The 19,551-nt window shown below is 40.9% G+C and overlaps 1 protein-coding gene across 3 annotated transcripts in view; it reads left to right on the forward strand.

The window, feature by feature from the left end:
* The window catches only part of LOC150082609 (zinc finger protein ush-like), a 58,392-nt gene extending 54,864 nt beyond the window's left edge, over window positions 1–3,528 (forward strand). For all 3 annotated transcript variants that reach the window (XM_090377542.1, XM_090377544.1, XM_090377543.1), the window contains one exon: window positions 1,045–3,528. In XM_090377542.1, the coding sequence (XP_090233668.1) occupies window positions 1,045–3,416 (2,372 nt within the window). In that variant the 3' untranslated portion in view covers window positions 3,417–3,528. The remainder of the gene's footprint in view (window positions 1–1,044) is intronic.
* The last annotated feature ends 16,023 nt before the right edge of the window (window positions 3,529–19,551 follow it).

A 19,551-nucleotide genomic window follows, 5' to 3' on the forward strand; every position in this document is an offset into this window, starting at 1 on the left:
TTATGAATTTCTATGACACTATTCTCAGATTACTTCCAATAATTATTAAATCTGAACTGATAACTGATATATTTACCGACAGTTACTAATTAACGTATGATTATTTATATAATAGTTTGGTTACGATATATACTTTTGAGTTTTTCGATGGGCTTAACGCTGAAAGGGAAAAAAAACCTTCCCTTTTCACCCATCCATTCGCTCCAAAAAGTTTGTCCAGTTCTTCATTGAATCTGTTTAAGCTATCAATTTCCAATCCCAACAGCATTGAACTTGCTCAACCCATTCAAGGCCTTATACATCTCAATTAGATCTCCTTGGAGGTGCCTAGTCTCCTGACGCTGCAAATTTGCAGTTTTTAAGCATGTCGTTGTCCTTCTTTGTATTCGTTCCAGCAGTTCCTAAAATGAAGGCTCCAGACCTGTATGCAGTACTCAAGGTGTGGCCCGATCATTGCCTTATACATGTGAACAACCACTGACTTATCCCTGCTAGTAAAATTCCTGTATGTCATTCACAAAATAACACGAGCTATTCTTGCAGCCTTTTTGTACCTCTCTAAAAACTTCATATTTGATTGCAAAATTACCCCAGGTCTTTTTCATTCTCCACTACCCTGAGTGCAGTAACACACAGTTGGTACGTTTCTCTGAGGTTACTGCTACCTACATGCGTAATTTGTTTTCCCGAAATCCCAATATATGATATCAAAATTATTTTACCTATCTTTCTTGCCCAATATATTTCTCGTTTTCCTGACACCAGTGCCACCGCCAACAACAACAACAACAACTAGCTCGTGTGGGAACATCGCACTCTGCCAAATATTCAAAGTTAAAAAAAGAAGTCCATCGGTGTTCCAATATTTTCAGATTCGTGCAGTAATTGCAAGCAGTTGCAGGGGGGGGGGGGCTCTCCAGTTGGGGAATTTGATGAGTCACTATATTTTAAAGGTTTGTAATTAAAAGTGACTTTATTTGTTGTCAATAGACAGCACCTCTGTACTTAAGTGTGTTTCTCATTATGGATGACGTCTTTTTCTAGGTATTCTTCCCGACGAAGCCTTGTGTTTATCTCCGAGGGTCATCGCTTCGAGGGAACGAGAAATCAACAAACCGAATTCGAATCTTCTCGGCGGTCACGTGTACCAAAACGGTGTCCACATCGGTAATCGGGAAGTTTCGATAAAACACGTGAAAAGTGGCCGCGTTTATCGTTGCCCTCAATGCCTCTACGTCACGGACAAAAGGAATTCGTTGTCCAGGCACCTGCGTGCACACGAGGGGGCGCTGAAGACGAACGCGTTCGTCAGCAACCGATCGGCGGAGAGTGACTCGCCAGAAGACCGTTATTGCTCGGACTGTCACATTCAGTTCCTTTCACCCAAGACGTACCGTGTGCACAAACAGTATTATTGCATGTCTCGACAGATCCAGTCTGCTGTGACAACCCCGATACAGGAGCAGCCCTCATCCTCACCAGAACCTCCTACTGTCACCACGGGGTCTTCTTCGGAGGAAAAAAACAATTCCCCTCCCCGTGTGGACAGTCTCTCCTACAAACCCCTTGCCCCCAAAGTGTTGCAGACCCCCACAGTGTTCGCGGCGATCTCCACCAACCCTCTGATTCTCATCCCTTGTTCTCTGAAGGGGAGTGGCCTGATCCCTGCAGTTACTCTCTCTCCCGGATCGACACCAGCCAACGGCATCTCCACTTCTCTTCCAACTCAAATCCTGGTTCCTTCCATTAATCCTCGACTTCCCACTGGATCTCCACCAGCGGTTGTTCAAGAGAAGCCAAGGGCTGAGCGTAGAGCCTCCCATCCAGCACTCATCACCCACAATGATGTGACCCCTGTGGCCCACCAAAAGTCTGTGGAAGACCCCACCCACCAGTCTGAAGTCACCAGCGAAGACAAGCCTTTGGACCTGCGAGTGAAGAGGCGTCATTCCATGTCTGCTGCAGTGATATCCCCTCAGCGGCAACCCACTGGAGGTCCGTTGCCAACAGGCAGTTCGCTGACCGCATTTGAGTCTATCACTCCTCCTTCGTCATCTCTAGAAAGTACTCGCGTAAATGGAAGGCCAGTTTCTCATTCTCCTCCACCTCTGGTCCCCATCAGGGAGGTGGGGTGTATGGCCAAGCAGGGGAACAACGTGTGTAAGGAGTGCAATATCGTCTTCTATAAGTATGACAATTACGTGGCTCACAAGAAACATTATTGCGCCTCCCGGCGTCATCGGCTGCAGACTGTGTCGTCTCATGACCTCGCGACCCGAATGGACTTCGACGACGAAACTGAATCCGACGAAGCGGTGTTATCACGAGCTTCAGATGTCTCCAAAGCGAAGGACGTTGACCACTCCGATAGTGTGTCGCCGCCGCTGTTGACCTTCTGTTGCACGGCGTGCGGCATTAAGTTCAGTTCACCCGACACCCTCCGTGCCCACCAGATCTATTACTGTCCTCGCCGGGACAACTCTGTGAGAAGAAAACATTCGATCACGAGACGTGGGCGTCGCACCAGTGAACCGTCATGCCCTTCGACCTTGGCGGCAACCTCCGACTCCGTAGACACCCAACAATGTGCCGTACAGCTTAAGTGTCCTTATTGTGCCGTGTTGTGTCCCACGCTGACCTACGCCCAGCATCACTTGGCCACCCACTCTGACATCAAAGCTTTCTGTTGCACCATCTGTGGTTACCGCGGGAACACGTTACGGGGAATGCGCACGCATGTCCGCGTGCATTTCGACAACAACAACATCGTCGCTGTCGAAGAATTCTTCATCGCTTGCGTCACCGAGGATGGGACCATCACCGCACTTGCATCGGTGGACAAGGATTCAACGGAAAGTGTGCCGAGGGTTCCGTACGATAATGGCGACAACCTGCCGTTGGAAAGTGGCGTTATCAAACAGGTCCCTACGGCGACAGACAGTGAGGCATCGACCACAGCGCCATCTCGCGTTTCACCTCGAGAAACTGCCAACTCCAGTAACACTGACGTCATCTTTCGCTGCGAATGCTGTGGTTTTTCGTCATCGGTGAGGGACAATGTCATCAGACACGTGACCACGGTACACGGAGAGGTGGTGTCGTCTGCCGAATCCGGAGTGGAAGACCGAAGTCCGTGCCCTTCGGAGGACTTGGTGATCGACACCGAAGCCGAATCGAGTAGGGAGTCAGCTCCCAAGACGACCCCTCGGTGCAAAGAGAAAGGAGGGGAATCGGACAGCAATGACGTCACCGAGAAACACGAAGACAAGGTCCCAAAGGCGTCCAAGGGATCAAAGTACTGCAAATCGTGCGACATCTCCTTCAACCACTTGACCAACTTTATTGCACATCGGAAGTTCTACTGCATGCCCCGACTTGCGCATAGCGTCACCCAAGAAACCCCGCCTGTACAGTGAGCGTAGATCTCAGTGTTCTCCTTCTCTTCAGATTCATTGTGTTGCCCTCGTTTAAAGAAATTTTCCTTCCCTTGTCTTTCTCTTTAAAGGCAAAGAAGACGAGATTGTGAACGCCTGCTTTTGTAAAAAAAAAAAAAAAACTTTCATCATCAGCTGCTTTGCTTAAAGAAATAAAGTCATTCGCATTATATGACGTTGTCTATCTTAGTGGCGCCATCTACATTTCATTCGCATCATATGACGTTGTCTGTCTCAGTGGCGCCATCTATATTTTGATTTAATAATTACAGATTAAGTTACTGCTTAAATGATAAAAATGTCATTTAATGGAAAGTCACTTCAAATTAAATTAAAAATTTTCCTTCCTAGCCGTACTAATCTCCTTCTTGACGCTACACCCCCCCACAAAAGCATTAACGGAATGCTGTAACAAAATACGTTTAGCATGAGTTATCATGGTATTGCACCAAACTCAAACAAATGCAGTGACCGATTTATCAGCCGTTTCTTTAAAAAGATAGCACATTATGAAAGCCTGTTTTTAAACGTACTGGTGCCTCATCAGATGGTAGTTTATAGACATTAAAGAGACAGGGAAAAAAGCCCTTGTCTCTTCTTATTTCGATTATCTTAATGATCACGGATTAATAATTCCTGGGGGATGGCTACTAAGACCATAAAATGAGGGATTGTGAGTCCAGTATAAACAGCTCTGTTGATGGAGTCCGTCTTAATTTGGCGTCTTTGTATCAAAGGACGCAGTTATCTTCCAAGTAATCATCATTAGGCCTATTGAGGCTTACTTTATAGGAGCGTGTTATTATTAACGCTACTGGGGGTTGGGGACGAAGGAGCATCCCGGGGATCTGTTCATTTTCTTTCCTGTTCTCCCTGCGAACTATTTCATTGACAGACCGGGGCTATCTGCGAGCGTTCTTAATCACTATTCTGGTGGAGATCTCTCCCGACAGATAAAAGTTCATCCGTCGGAGCTCGCGGCCTTAATCGGCGCTAGCAAGAATCATCAAAACGTACGGAGTTCATTGACCCCAGACATGAAGTCTCAGATAACATTTGTAAGAACCCTTTTTTGATTTGGTACTTATCGTATCAGGCATCGTGTGACCTACTTTAAGAATGCTGGAGAATTCTGCTAATTCTTATATAATTTATTAGCGAAAAAGAAAGATAATTATTTAAATTAAATTAATTCAAATAAAAATATTTTTTTTATATCGTCTAAAATACAAACCGTTTTAAAATTAAAAAAAATTAAAAACATTTTACTTTTCTCTCAACAGATGGCGCCACCACGATATTACAGTTTCGGTCGGAGTTTTTAACGCAGAATTAGCGTTAATTATCACTTTTTAGTGGCGCCATCTGCAAGTTAGCACGAAAAATCAGAAAAAATACGTCACACATGATGTCATTTGTGACGTCATGCTGCACACGACAAATTTTTAAAAAAAGGCGAAGAATTAAAACCAAAATTTCGTTCTTTATTCATGTGAGTATATACTATCCTAACAAAAGTATTAGGACACCCTTATCGATGCAATGAACGAGATGCAAAAGAGGAACAGGTTTAGAAATGCGCATAATTAGTCGACTTATTAAAAGCGACTAATTATAGTCGCTTCTGAATAGCATCGATATCAGAAGCGACTATAATTGGTGATAGGATTTAATTAGAAACAGACAGATTCCTGTTGACTAATCTTTTTGGATTTGTTCATTAAAATTCGTGTTTTTCAAAAAGTGGAGTCCGAATACTTTTGGTATGGTAGTGTGCGTAGCTGCATGCGCTGAAAATTCAAAGAACAGTTAGAAGGCATCGATAGAACTGTAACTAGGTAGTGTCTGTGGGAAAAAAGTGGCTTGTGAAAATGGAAAAGTGGCTTACCCAGAAGTTGCTTTGAAAGTTCCAGTTCGAAAACTTTGATCCGTCCTTGGTATAGTCGACGATCGAGATGGGCAGGTGGGGGTTGAGACTATTAAGGACACCGTGAAACAGTTAAAGCCACAAGGATTTGTTCATTATTGGAGTTGTTTCATTGGATTGCTTCATTAAAATTCGTATTTTTCCAAAGGTGGGGTCCGCTTACTTTTGGTATGGCAGTGTACATAGCTGCATGCTCTGAAAATTCCAAAGACAGTTAGCAGCCACCGATGCAACTACAACTATGTAGTGTTTATGGGAAAACTGGCTTATAAAAATGGAAAAAATTGGCTTGTCCAGGTGTCAGAAGTGGTTTAGAAAGTTCCAGTTCAAAATCCTTGATCCGTCCTTGTTAAATTCGACTATTCGGAAGGGCAGGTGGGGGTTGAGACTATTAAGGACACAGTCGAACAGTTAAAGCAACAACGAGGCGTTTTAATATGTCTATATATTGCTTAGTGTCCATGGGATGAAAAACCAATATTTGATAGCAAAAACATGCAAACCGTCTTAGATAGGTGACGTCATTGTCGATACTCTTGTTTACCTTACTAAAACACCGTAAACAAACAATTCTTTGGAAGCTGACATACGGGATGTGTGTAGCCGAGCAAATAGGAAGTTAAATTGACCCGCAACATGATCATCCCACCCATATGACGCTGTAAGAGAATTCTCAAATGAAACACATAAAGAGAGCATCCGTCTATTGTCCTCCGCAAGACGGATACAGCAAAATTCAGTCTTTCTGTCTGTCTATCTCTTCTTTTTTAACCTCTGTTTGCTTTACAGATGTGGGACGCTGCATTCCAACCGACTTCCCCGCAGAAAACCTATTACGGATATGACAGTTTCTGTTTACGGAACGCATCACACTGTCCAATATTTGCTTCGACAGATTTCTTTATTTTTCCATCGTCCTTTCCATGGTTTTGTCTGTTTGTACATATGCGGCCCAACTGAGCTCGATTCCTGAACGAAGTTTAACCTTTCTCAAAGATTTGGACGGATTATCCGTTTTAAATTGCTCAAAGGAAGGACAGTTTTGCCTCTTTTAAAATTGAATATTTTGAGCTCAAATATTGTCTTAAATGCTTCCAGTAATGAGATTAATCCAACGATGTTTAAAGAGATTTGTTTTTTCTTTTTCCTCCAGAGTCTGTTGTCATAGCAACTGCCAAAGATGCCGTTTTTCAAATTATGGTCCGTTTACGTGCTTGAGAGAAACCACAACTGCTGATAATTTTAATGGGATCTCCAAAGATACGTTTCAATCCATAATGGAGCGATACAATTTACCTTAAAAGCCACATTTGCAGTTTTATTTTACAGCCGCAATCATTTCTTGGAGTACATTAGAAAGGCCATTAAGGGACGTTGATAAATGATGAGTCAGCATTATTTGAATTCGGGTTTTTGGAGATAAATGGAATGGTGTACGGGGAAACGCTGTTGAGAGTCTTATTTAATGGACAGAAAATAGAAAGAGTATTTTAGGGACGCTATGGAGAGAAGGAACGCGATAAATACGCGGATATTCGAAAAAGAAGAAAAAAAAAAAAAAAAAAAAGGAGAAAAATTTTTAGTTCCCAAATGTGCCACCAGAGGGAGGATGTATCGCTGGCATTAAAGTTAAGGTAGCCTTGGATACAGTTGACCAAATTCGTGATTTAAAATTAAAATATTATTTTCCGATTTTTTTTATTAATAATGTATTATTATAATATATTTTAATTATTAAAATGATAATTTTAATATTAAACTGTAATATAAATTAATTTAATTTAAATTGTTTAAATAATTAAATATTAAGTTTAACGCGTTATGTATAATTGTAATATTTGGGGATAGATGGCGCCACCACCGGTTCTATATATTCAGTACGTGCACTCGGAAGTGCGATGGCCAACTAAAGTGGAAAGTTACCATTTTGTCTCCTAAATTAAAACGGCTGAGGGTTATTGGTGGCCCTTAATGAATTGTGCTAGTTTAGGGGGTCATTAGTGTCCCTTTTCCCGCCCCTTTACAGCGAAGCATTTCTAAAAACAGAACGCCACCAAATAAATTGGATTTGATCGATATTGGAATGGCTGCTGCCACATTCATTGTCATCTGGCACGCAAATGGTCATGCGGAGGGATACATAAACTTCATTTGGCCCCCCCTCCCCCCTCCACTCCACTCTTGCAAATATGCCGGAAGTGGGAACTAATTACATCCATCGTTCCCGGATGAAACAGCTATTTGGGGAAGGGCCCTAATTTTGGAGAAGTAGAACTGGCTGAAGACGAACATGAGCACACATTGTAAGAAAGGAGAGAGAGAGAGAGAGAGAGAGAGAAAAGAAAGAGCGAAGAAACAGAAAAAACAGAGAGAGAGACGAAATAAAGAAGACAGAAAAAAAGAAACTGAAAGAGAGAGAGATAATAAAATCAGAGAGAAAGACAGAGAGAAAATAGAGAGAATGAAAGAAAAAGAAAAAACGAGACAAAAAGAGAAGAGAGAAAGAGAGAAAAATAGAGAGAGAAAGAAAGAAATAACAGAAAGTGTGAAGAGACAGGGAAAAAGAGAGAAAAAATATAAAGAAACAGAAAGAGAACGAATACAATCAGAGAAGAAGAAATAAGAGAAAGAGAGAAGAAGAAATAAGAGAAAGAGAAGAAGAAATAAGAGAAAGAGAGAAGAAATGACAGAAAAAGAAACAATAGAGACAGAAAGAGAGAAGATAGAGACAGAATACAGAGAGGAAAGAAGATTATAAAAGAGAGAGAGAGAGGAAACAGAGAAGGAAAGCGAGAGAAAGAGGAAAGAGACAGAAACAATATAAAGAGAAATAGGAGATAGAGATATAGAAATAACAGAAAGAAAGAGAAAGAATACGGACAGACAGAGAGAGGAAGGAAATGGGAGGATGAAAAGGAACGGAAAAAACAGAGAGAAAGAAATAAGAGAAACAGATAGAGAAGAAAGTGATAGGAAAAGAAAAAAGAGAGAGACGGAGAAAAAGAAAAATAAGAAAAGGAAAGAAGAAAGAGAAAAAAATAGAGAGAGAGATGAGAGAAAGAGGAAAAATAGAGAATTAGAAAGGGAAAGAGAGAAGTAAGGGAAAGAGGTAGAAAAGAAAGAAACAGAAAGAGAGGTAGAAAAAAGAGAGAAGAAAGAGAAAAAATAGAGAGATAAAAGAAAGAGAAAAGAGAGAGAAAAAGAAAAGGGAGAGAGAGAAATAAGGGAAGGGGTAGAGAAGAAAGAGAAAAAATACAGTGAAAGATAAGAGAAAGAGAAAAGGGAAAGAGAGAAAGAGAAAGGGAAAGAAGTAGAGAAGAAAGAGGCAGAGAGAGAAGAAAATAGAGCGAGAGGGAGAAAATGAGAAAAAATAGAGAGAAGGAGAGAAATAATAGAAAGTGAGAAGATAGAGAAAGAGAAAGAATGTAAAGAGAGAGAGAAGAAAGAGAAAAATAGAAAGAAAGAAAGAGAGAAGACAGATAGAGAGAGGAATGAAAGAGAGAATAAAAAGCGAGAAAAAAACGAGAAATAGAAAAAAGAAGGAAATAAGAGAAACAGGAAAATAGAGAGAGAAGAAATAGAAAAATTACATATAGAGAGAAACAGAAAGAGAAAAATAAAAGAAAAGAGAAACAGCAAGGGAGAGAGGGAGCAGGAGAGAGAAACAAAAGAGAAAGAGAAAAAACAGAGAGAGAGAGAATTAAATTCGGCAGCGAAATGAAGTAACCGCAAAAACGCCAGTGGGTGTGAGACTGAATTCGCACCACCCGATCTGAACAAGGAGAGAACTGAGTGTCCTTCTGTTTATCTTAAATTGTGCTTCTGAGCATGCGCTGCTTGAGGTTTCCACATGTGCGCAGGTACCGAACGCAATATGCAAGATATACTGCCAGAATGATCCCTTCCCCTTCCTCCCACCCCCTTCCCTACTGTCCTAAAAGATTACTGAACCGGCACGCAGCAAGAACGCACAACAGGATCGAGACAACAACCGTTGCGGCGCAAAAGACAACCTCAAATGATTTCTTGAGAAATTCCTTCCTTCAGACACGCAGCGTTCACATTTCGAAACCTTCCTCATTCGGGTCTCACCAAAGCGCCACCTGGTGGCGCAACATTTCAAGCAATCGTCGTGTCTTCTGTTTTCCTTCAAGATTACATCGAAACGTACTTCGCTACTTTCGCTTTCTATTTGCTCGCGTGTCATCCGTTTCGCCGTAAGGGGACGGCTCAGACAGGGGAGGAGGGGTAGGGTGTTTAGTAATCGCGAATTCCGAGTGCACGATCTACTGCCACGCACTTCTACTTCCAAACGCCTCGGGGGAAATCTTCCCCACTTCAATGATCCCACCGCGAAGGAACAGCCGATATGATTTTACAAAGTCCCGTTATCGTTTGCAAACCGCTTTAAATCGACGATGGCGAATGTTGCGGAGAAGAACGCCTCAAAAGCCGCAAACCGAAGCTCGAAAGACGCAATAATTTCCGGTTCCTCCGGATGAAAATCCACCAAACGACGATTGAAATTCATCTCCTCCGTCCACCCGATTTCCAATCGCGATACGTGTATAAAAACAAAATGGATGACTGGAAGAGATTCCACAACTCCACTTCACTCTTCTCTTCTTTTTTTTTAACTCCACTTCTAGAATTTAAATTTACATTTAGGCACTCCTTTACGATATCTTTCATCTATTTCTCTGCATCAGTGAAAAGAAAAAGAAAAAAATCCCCAGTTTTACTTTGAACTTAGCCACACTCGCCGCCTCTGCCACTTTCGAAGGAACCTTATTCCAATTTTTGACCATCTACTACCCATCGGTGAACCATCTTTGACACCAATAGCAAAAGGTTTCTAATATTTTGGCCAGTGAGTGTAGCTTGGTATTTATGATCTATCAAAATTAAATTCACAGCGGGAGCCATCTTCCAAAATGTCTGCCACCATCACGAATTAGGAATATTTATTCGTAATTCAAGATGAAACCTGTCAGAACCCTGGTGTCTTCTATTTTTCTTTCACAACGCTCAAGAAGAGAAACGCTAATTTTTTCTTCTCCTTCAGATGAATCCTCCAAGTCTTCATTTCGCATTTATTGTCCCCAACTCTGACAGCGTCTTCACCCCTAGTGGGCAGATGATTGCCCTTGTCTGTGACAATTTATTCTTTTTCACCAAGCCATTGACTTATCAGGAAGACGTTTCGTTAAGTGTTATCCAGGAGGAGGAGGAGAAGGAGGAGGAGTTTGCCGGGTCATTTACCCCCACCCATTATCTCTTGTCAACATCCGTGGGGTTTCCTACAACGACAGACAAGATGGAACGCATTACTACGAATTCGCAGTACGACATCGTATCCAACAGCGCTGCATTTCGCATTATCTTTCGCCGGCCCTTGGAATTGGACAGCCCCGGGTACTGTACTCCACACATCAAATTAAGAGCCGGACCGGATGCTCCTTCAGGTACAATGATATGGCGTAGATGGCGTGAACTTAATGAAATTTCTGTTAGGAGCGCGGTTGGAGAAAAAGTGCCACCCGGGTAATTAGCCCGAAACCAAGAATAGAAAAACCAATGATTGGATGAAAATTCTTTTAGACTCCAATGTGAATTTAAAAGTTCTCAGCTGTAAAAAGTAACCCTATTGCATTTGTAATCATCCGCTACATCCTGTAAAATACTCATTAGATGGAAGAATAACGCAAAAAAGAAGTTCGCTAATTGCTAGCGTTATATGTACAGTGTGGTCATAATTAAAGTTCCCATAATCGGATGTTTCTGGAGAAAAACTTTTAGTTCCTAAACTTACCACCAGATGGGCAAGAAAATATTGACAGTAAAATAGTTATAATAGAGCTGATAGCAATGTGCGCAGTAATGACATAGTTGTGATTATACTGCGCATTCTGTGTACCAAAGGGGTAAAGCCTGGTTCTCCTCCTTGGTAGCAGAGTTCGTAGAATCGCTGTTCTCCCCCACAGTGGTGAAGAAGACCTGAGTTCGAGTCCCGTTACTTAAGTGAGGAATCTTTATGGGCTTTTTTCACAACGTAGCTGAGTTAGTCGTTCTCAGACGAGGATAGAATGGTTTTTTGTCCAGGAAACAGAAAATACACCAGAAAACACAGAAATATGGCTAGTGGCCGATGCTCTTAAAACCCCTACTACAATAATAATCTGGCTTTTGAATTTCATAAGTGGTGGGTTTCAACTACTCACAGAACCAATTTAATGTCCCAGTCTCATGATCATCCTGGTGCCTATTGGAGTCGTACAGAAATGAAACCTGGTCTTGGTCATTAACCACCTCGCAATCTTCATATCATCTACATATTTTGATCTCAACTCTGTATATCAATGTCATTTAATCAGGGAGTGCTTGGATCCTCCAGCCTAGCCAATTCAGAAGAGTTGTCATTAATAACAACTCTCTGCATCCTGTCCTATAGCAATCCCTTAATCCATCTAAGGATCTTCCTCGGGATATCCATGCTTCCCAAACATTTTGCTAAAGTCCAAATAACGTCCAAGTTACTTCCTGCTCAGAATAAAGTTCCAACTTCACTTTCAAGACCTCACAACCAGTTCCAGAGTGAATCCAAAGCGTTGTCCAAAGCTGAGCGCACAGTTGAATTATTTAAAAGTCACTATAATCTAAAGCGAAGTGTTTTAATTTATAGTTTTTATAGTCCATAAATCAAGAGGACCTATCAAGAGGACCACCATTGCCCATCCTATCTGACCACCATTGTCCACTCCTATCTAGATGACAACCAATGCATTCTTAATAATTTCTGCCGCAATTTTCCCTACCAACGAAGTTCCATTGCCTATTTATAGTTACCTACTTCCTTCTTTGAACCACCTTTATGGATTGACCATAAAGTAGGGATTGTTCACTCTTAAGGGTATCCCAATATCCATCTCGGCATCCTCTTCCTGCTTTATTTTCATAATGGTAAAAATAAATCTTGTCTACTTCAAAGTTATTCCATAATTAATCTGCATTCGTCCTCAATATAAATACTAGGATGGAAGATTATAAGAAACACCTACACCAAACGATTGTCCATTGTATCGGACAGTTTTTCCATATAACCCTCGTAACGTTGACACCCAACCGATGTTCACTCACACGTAGCCGCGAAGAGTTTAAGAAGTGACCCACCTCCTAGCTGCTCGACTGACAAGAGGAAACAGAGCGTGAGGATCGATGATGCTCGTTGTATCCTATTCCTCTGGATGGAGTGGCGTTGTGTGAAACACGCACGTGGCAGCATGGAATTAGCCCGCTTTGCATTAATTACAGTGTTTTTCCTTTGTGTGAGTGCGTCTGCGAGAAAGGGGCGTCTCCTGAAACGCGATGGACGCGCATTTTTATCTCCAAGTGAAAACGGCATCCCAAATTCATTCTCTTTGAGTGATCAGTTTCCAGAAAGTATGGCTTTTCATCCCGCAAATTGGAAAGTAGACTATACAATTCACACAGTTTGGGGAACCAATATAATGAAGTCTGTCTTTGGTAGCCTGAACGTTTATTCTAAAGCAACTCAGCTCAACGGTGCATAATTTAGTGCACTGGCTAGCCAATTTATTAGGACAATGTCCAACCGACAAGAGTAACAATTTCTTTGTGGCACAGCATCTGCCCCAAAGAAACAGGGAGTTACAGGAGTGGTACTCCCTGTTGACTCAATTGCATCTCGCAGTTGTGATAAGTTGGACGGTTCCTGTTGGTTGGGTGGTTTTAAGGGCATTGGCAACTAAGGTCATATTGCTTCGTCTATAAATTGCGTGTATTCTGAGATCGATTTTCTGTTTGCTGGAAGAGAAAACCATGGTACCCTCGCTGAGACCAACTAACTCAGTCACGTTGTGAAAAATACCCATAAAAATTCGTCCCGTCATCGAAGAGATTCGAACTCAGGTCTTTTGCACCCGGTGTGGGGTGGACGGCGCTCCTACCAACCGTACTGCCCACAAGGTCTGGAGTGTTCCGGATCTCTGCTTCGAAGCACTCTTTAACTTTGTCCTATAGGTGCTCAATTGGATTGAGATATATTGAGGAGGCCATCACCGTATGCTGAATTCACTGTGATGTTCCTGGAACCAGGAATGTGATAGTGGCATATTCCCATAAAGTGTTTGCAAATTGCATTTGATGAGGTCCTTTTCTTCAAACCCTCATGGCCCTTTTCTTTTTTGAACTCTCATGGATAGCAAGCACACTTGATATAATCACAATCCTCCGCACACCAGGTTAAAAAGATCTGAGTTCAAATCCGGTGAATGATGCGAGGAATTTTTATTGGTCTTTTCCACAATGTGGCCCGATTAGTCGGTCTCAGGAGAGAAGCCCATGGTTTTTTTCTCCCGAATCCTCCTGTTTTTCGTTCAGAAAACAGCAAATCGACCACAGACACTCCAAGTCTGCAAATTTCGGACATGTTAATGGCTCCATCTATCCATGCTCTACAGTAAAGATGTCATCGACCAGATGAAAATAAAGAGGAAATTCTTTGAGTTCAAACACCAAAATTGCTGGATTATTTAAAAGATAAGCAGAAATGGTCTGACAGACGGGCACCGTCTTCATTTAAAGATGTATATATATATAGAGATCAGGTGTTTACTTGAGAAGAGTCCTATGGGAATGTTAATTAATCTAACAGATCCTGATTATCACGAAGTTCATTAAGGTCCTGTGGAAGTTTACTGAGGCAATCAAAGAAGGCGTATCGATTTCGGTATAATTACTTAAAATTGGCTTCATTAGAGATTTGCATAATTACTCCACGTTTTAATTAGTTAAATATTAACTTTTGGTAGACATTGGCTTCTGGAAGTCTATCTGACGCCCTGGATGGTATCCTCCTATTTCTTTCCAACCAGACACTGATTTCAAAGGGTTCTGTAGACTGAACGTAAGGATTTTTCTAAGATAAATATTTAGTCAAACTTTCCATCGAAGTTGGGTTCTTTCTTCAAAAGCAATTTTGTACATCTTTACGAAAAAGTATGAGTTCTTTTTTTCCAACTTGAGAGAAAGAATTTCATTTTGGAAAGTCTGTTTTTTTTTTAATGGGCGTTTTCGAAATGGTAATGGAGGTAGGATCTAGACTGCTCTTTGTTTTTCCATTGAACGATGATGGATGAAGAGATGGTAGTGAACTTGTAGACAGAAGGGGGCGAGAGAGGTTAATTGTATTCGTTTTACTTTTAAGTTGGGTTAAGATAATAATCTTGATATTTATCTGCGTTTTGTGAACCGGATTCGATGATTATAAGAAAAACAAAGCCCAGATGACTTATGAAAAATTACTAGAGCTCACAAAACTTCGAGAATAAGGAAATCAATTGAGATACAAACTACACTGCACTAGGAAAATATTAGTGGATCATAGAAGATTCTTTGATAGCCTTTTTAATTTGTCCAAACCAGTTAAAGAGCAGTAATTGTGATATTGTGGAGGCACCTTCATCTGTCGCAGACATTCCTTTAAGTATGACAACTTGGGGCTTGTTCCATGAGTGTTTAAAACGCTGATGGACCTGATATTCAGGTGTCACTTGAGTCAAGTGGACCGAATTTTGGGGACGTCCGGTCGTTTTGAGAATGTTGGGACTGTTAGTGATCTTTGGTGTAATCCTTGTGTGCAAGTCCTGAAATACGGCACCTGGTGTACTGGAGATGACTTCCCAGATATGAAACAACGTAGCAAGGGTGGTGGTGTAGCGTCTACATAGCACAGCGGAATGTCGTCCTTCTGTGTTTCCAGGTAATACAAGATGATAGATGACTCATCAAGCCTCGTTTATTGGTGGCTTGAAGTGGTGAAACCCATATTTAATCTCCAGTGCAAAGCTTCTCCTACCGCCCCATCTCTTCCATCATGTAGTATGATTGATGTCTTTTGAGTTATGATGGACTTCATGGCGAGTTCCAATCTTCCTTAGATTTCCGGATCAGCTAATGTATAATCTTGCTGCCTCTACTCTGCCAGATAGTGACTGGAGGGAGTACGAGTAGTGTGTATGCGGTGGACATTGTCGAGGCCACGTTACGTCAAGGAGCTAAGTATATTCTCGTCGTGTCCCATCTCAATGATTTCTATTTTTACTTTCAGTCTGCTCAGTCCACTTACTTCTGACAAAACCCCAATTGTCAGTTCGTTCCACCACTGCTCATCTGAGTGGTCCGAATTATTTGCTGTACGATTCCTTTCTTCAAGGATGGTACTTGTGCATTTGTTCATTCCCTGTCAGAGACTTGGTAATTTGGAATCTCCTCTTTTCGATATTCTCTGGCTTAAAATATCTCTACCTCATTGTGTCCAATTGATCTGTTGTCTCTATCGTTCTCCGAACTCCACTAATCACTTTGACACTCCACTTTGACTTCCTCTCTTTGCAACTTGACTTTCTCCAGTCCAACATTCCCAACAGTGAGGTAATTTCTTTGAGATTTTAATGTCCACAGCACCAGCTGGCTCCCGTTTTCTACTCATACGGATCCAGCTGGTCTAGATGCTGTGACTTTTGCGATTACTAATGACCTTGCACAGATTCTTCATTTATCTACCACAATAACAGACAATCCTAACCACACAGCCAAATGCTTGATTTTTTTCTCACAAACAACGTTCCTAAGTACACGATCGAGGCGAATGGTCCTCTAGGCACCTCAGATCAGAACTTGATGATAGTCTCTTCTCCAATGGAGCCTCTTCTCTTACGGCCGTTCTCAATCTCGTATTAACGAGGTTGAGATCCATCTTAAATGGATCTCAACTCCATCTTAAAATCGTTCCTTTATCTAGACCTTGGTTTCCAATAAATGAGCAAAGGCTTTTCAAGATAAGAATGCTGCAGTCTCAATTGACTTGCATCTAAATCTCCAGGTTCATTTTCTGCTTACACCAAAGCTCTCAAGAATTGTAAACATTTGATCAATGAATCCCAAAGATTTTGACTAGCTTAGAGTAGAAAAGTTTGTTGTTGTTGTTGTGGTCAGCATTCAAACGATTTTTCATAATAAAAAGTTGAAGTATAGACGAATAGGCAAAGGCAGCTGTATCTCACCCTTGGATCTCGTAAAACTAACACTTTTATTTAAGGCCTGCGTGCCTAATATTTTTCCCCCACACTGTACATAATCATTTCCCACAAGTGGATCATTTGCGATGGAGATTTTATATAATAATTCATGCCAGTTTGACTCCACCGAAAGTTTTAATATCCATCCTTTTAATTTTCAATATTCCCCGAAAAGAAATATGCGTCCCTAAACAGCAGAAACGCGAGTCTCGATCAATATTGGCCGGGTACCCTTTATTTTCACATCCCACTGCCTTCTTGTCTCCTGCATCTGTTGTTGATATAAATTTTTATCCACAGAGGAGCTGGTAAAAAAAAAAAAAAGGCTCAGTGTACGCGATGTGGGAAATATCTCGCAAAAGATTCTTTTTTCTTTCTTTCTTTCTTTAATCCAAGCAATGAACTGAACTCCTTCCTTTCGCACGCCATATTTGTTTTAATATTTTCGTGTAATTCTTTCTGGATTTCGTTAAGTAAACATCGATTTGTTTTTAAGGATTTTTCCATATTTTTCTGCTCAATAAAGATGAAAATCAACTACGCGTAATTTTAAGTTTTCGTTGCTTTTGTGCGTTACCACAGCAACCGCAACATCCTTTTATGGGCGTGTTGGGATTCTGCGCGTTATTAATTGCTTTCTTCATTCATCCGGTGATGTTCTTTGCAACTGTGTTGTGTGTCAGTTTGAGTACCCTTCTATCACCTCCACTTGCCCTTTGAGATTAAGGGACGTGCGTGCCCGATGCGGAACACTTCTTGATTAAAACGATACGAGGGGGGGATTGAGATTTTCAGCATTATCGATTTTTTAGAGATTTTTTTTTGTCTTTTAATCACTGGAATATAAGCAATAAGAAATGCTCTGCTAGAGGATGTTGAGTTTATTTTGTAGTCATACTTTATTTTTGAAGTGACCTTGAGCTGCCAATTGTTTTTCTCTCTGCTTTAGTCCTACACTAGCTTTAACAGTAACAAAAAAAAGCGCGTCGAAAGATGTTTTATATCAAAACATCTTTGGCGAATAGGAAGTGACGTCATTTGCTTCATATCCGTCTCGCATTTTCGTTACCCAGATTTAGTATGGACGATGTAACGTTTTATGCTGACGCCCGCTGCTTACTCTACCCTACCGATCGACGTTAGTGACTGAGTTGGCGTAATTTAGGAAGTGACTTCATTTCCGTTACTAATTTTCGTTACTAATCGGTTTTACTTCAGTGCGAAATAACGATGTAACGTTTTATGCTCACGGTCGATACTTTACGGTATCGACGTTAGTGACTGCATTAGGAAGTGACGTAATTTGCGTCATTTCCGTTTCACATTTTCGTGACAAATTGGTTTTGTTGATTCTTGATGTGAAAACATCAACAATCAACACCAGTTATCACGAGGTGACGCATGCGCTGTATGACCAGCCGGATCTTGGCACTAAATATAGAGATTCCAGATCAAACTACCCAAGGGGCTCAGATCTGATGAGTATGGGTTGGATCATGAGCTGGATATCATCATTCTCCTTTTCTTTCTTGGTGATTCCATTCTACTGCTGACTCTCTCCCTCTCTCTCTCTCTCTTAATAAAGGTACTCATTTTTAACAAAATAAAATTTGAATGACATCTTAACAAAGCCCCTTTAGCAGTTTGAGATAACCTAATGGTCAGCGCTAAGAACAGTAGCACACTCGTTTGAGTTGACATAGTGGTTTGAGTCTAGTAGTTCGAGTTCGCGTGACTGCTAAATACGTTAATGACTATTCTTTGGAAAGTAAGTACCTGTATCGGGATAGCATATAAAAAGAACACTTAATATAACAGATAGTAAAATCCAAAATACGACTCCTGCACAAGATGGTGAACTGAATCTTCCAACTAATCCTCTAATAAACTTCTTTAAAGATTGTTTTTCATTATTTTATATATAATTATTTTATTTTAATTGTTTTTTCAGAGTAATTGCGGATGAGAACCTGTCAGGTGCAGCACCATCGATTTTTATCTCGTAGTAGTGTGGGACCTGACAGGTCACTATGAAGCTTGAAATTATATGGTTGTACATAGTTGAAGTTGTTTTTTAAACTGTTTGTAGTTATTTATAGACCTGTCCTATGCGTTCTATAAATATTCGCCATCTTGAAATAAATTTTGAAAAAGGAAGTTGCGCATGCGCATTTTAAAATTTCACGCGTTTCATGATTTTTAAGCTAAAAAAAAGGAAAGAGGCTAATAAATTCATCTTTGAATTTTATGAAAATAAAGCAAATACTTTTTCTAAAAACTAAAAAGAAAGTTGTCACCTGTCAGGTGCCACGCCATCGTGTCTGTTATAAATGGGGATAGAAAAAAAAAAAAATGACCATCAACTATTGTGAAACCAGCCATTGTGCCACCTATAAATTTTTAATATAATACTGAAATTTGGGAGTATTACTGCGTTATTGACTGTCAATTGGATGTACGCTACATGGTGAAAAGTTATGGTTCCTTTTCCTAAATCATAGATGTGTCCAAATATTTATAGCAAAATAGTGTGCATATATATGCACTCACTGGCCAAAAAATTATAAACCTTTATACAATAGAGCCACTTTTTGCTGGAATTACAACCTAGTGGTATGTATCTTCCATCAGGATATTTTCTAGCTGCTGTATTCTACTCGGTAGGGAACTGCGTAACCGAACTGCCATTTCTAACATAACTCAAACATTCACATCTGGAGAATTATGCGGCCAGGGTAGATGTTGGAAGTCTTGGGAATATCCATCGAAACATTCAGATACAATTTTTGGACGGTGAACAGTTGGATTGTGATCTCGAAGAGCCCATCGCAATCTGGGTAAAAATGAATTATTACAGTTTGAAGTTGGTCGGATTGAAGGTAACACAACCTTCTGATGGTATGAGCGGACCACCCGAAGATATTTCTTACCATGATACCACCTTCAGCTGCTATGGCCAGGGTAGATGTTGGACACGAGACCTTCTGGTTGAATGGCTTCATGGGATTCACTCCACACCTTGCCATTGGTGCAGAAAAGTGTAAATCGAGACTCGTCACACCACATGATCTTTTTCCAGTGTCCCCACAGT

This window comes from Mastigoproctus giganteus, chromosome 7, assembly GCF_048544385.1.
Source record: "Mastigoproctus giganteus isolate SK-2022 chromosome 7, ASM4854438v1, whole genome shotgun sequence".
NCBI lineage: Eukaryota > Metazoa > Arthropoda > Arachnida > Uropygi > Thelyphonidae > Mastigoproctus > Mastigoproctus giganteus.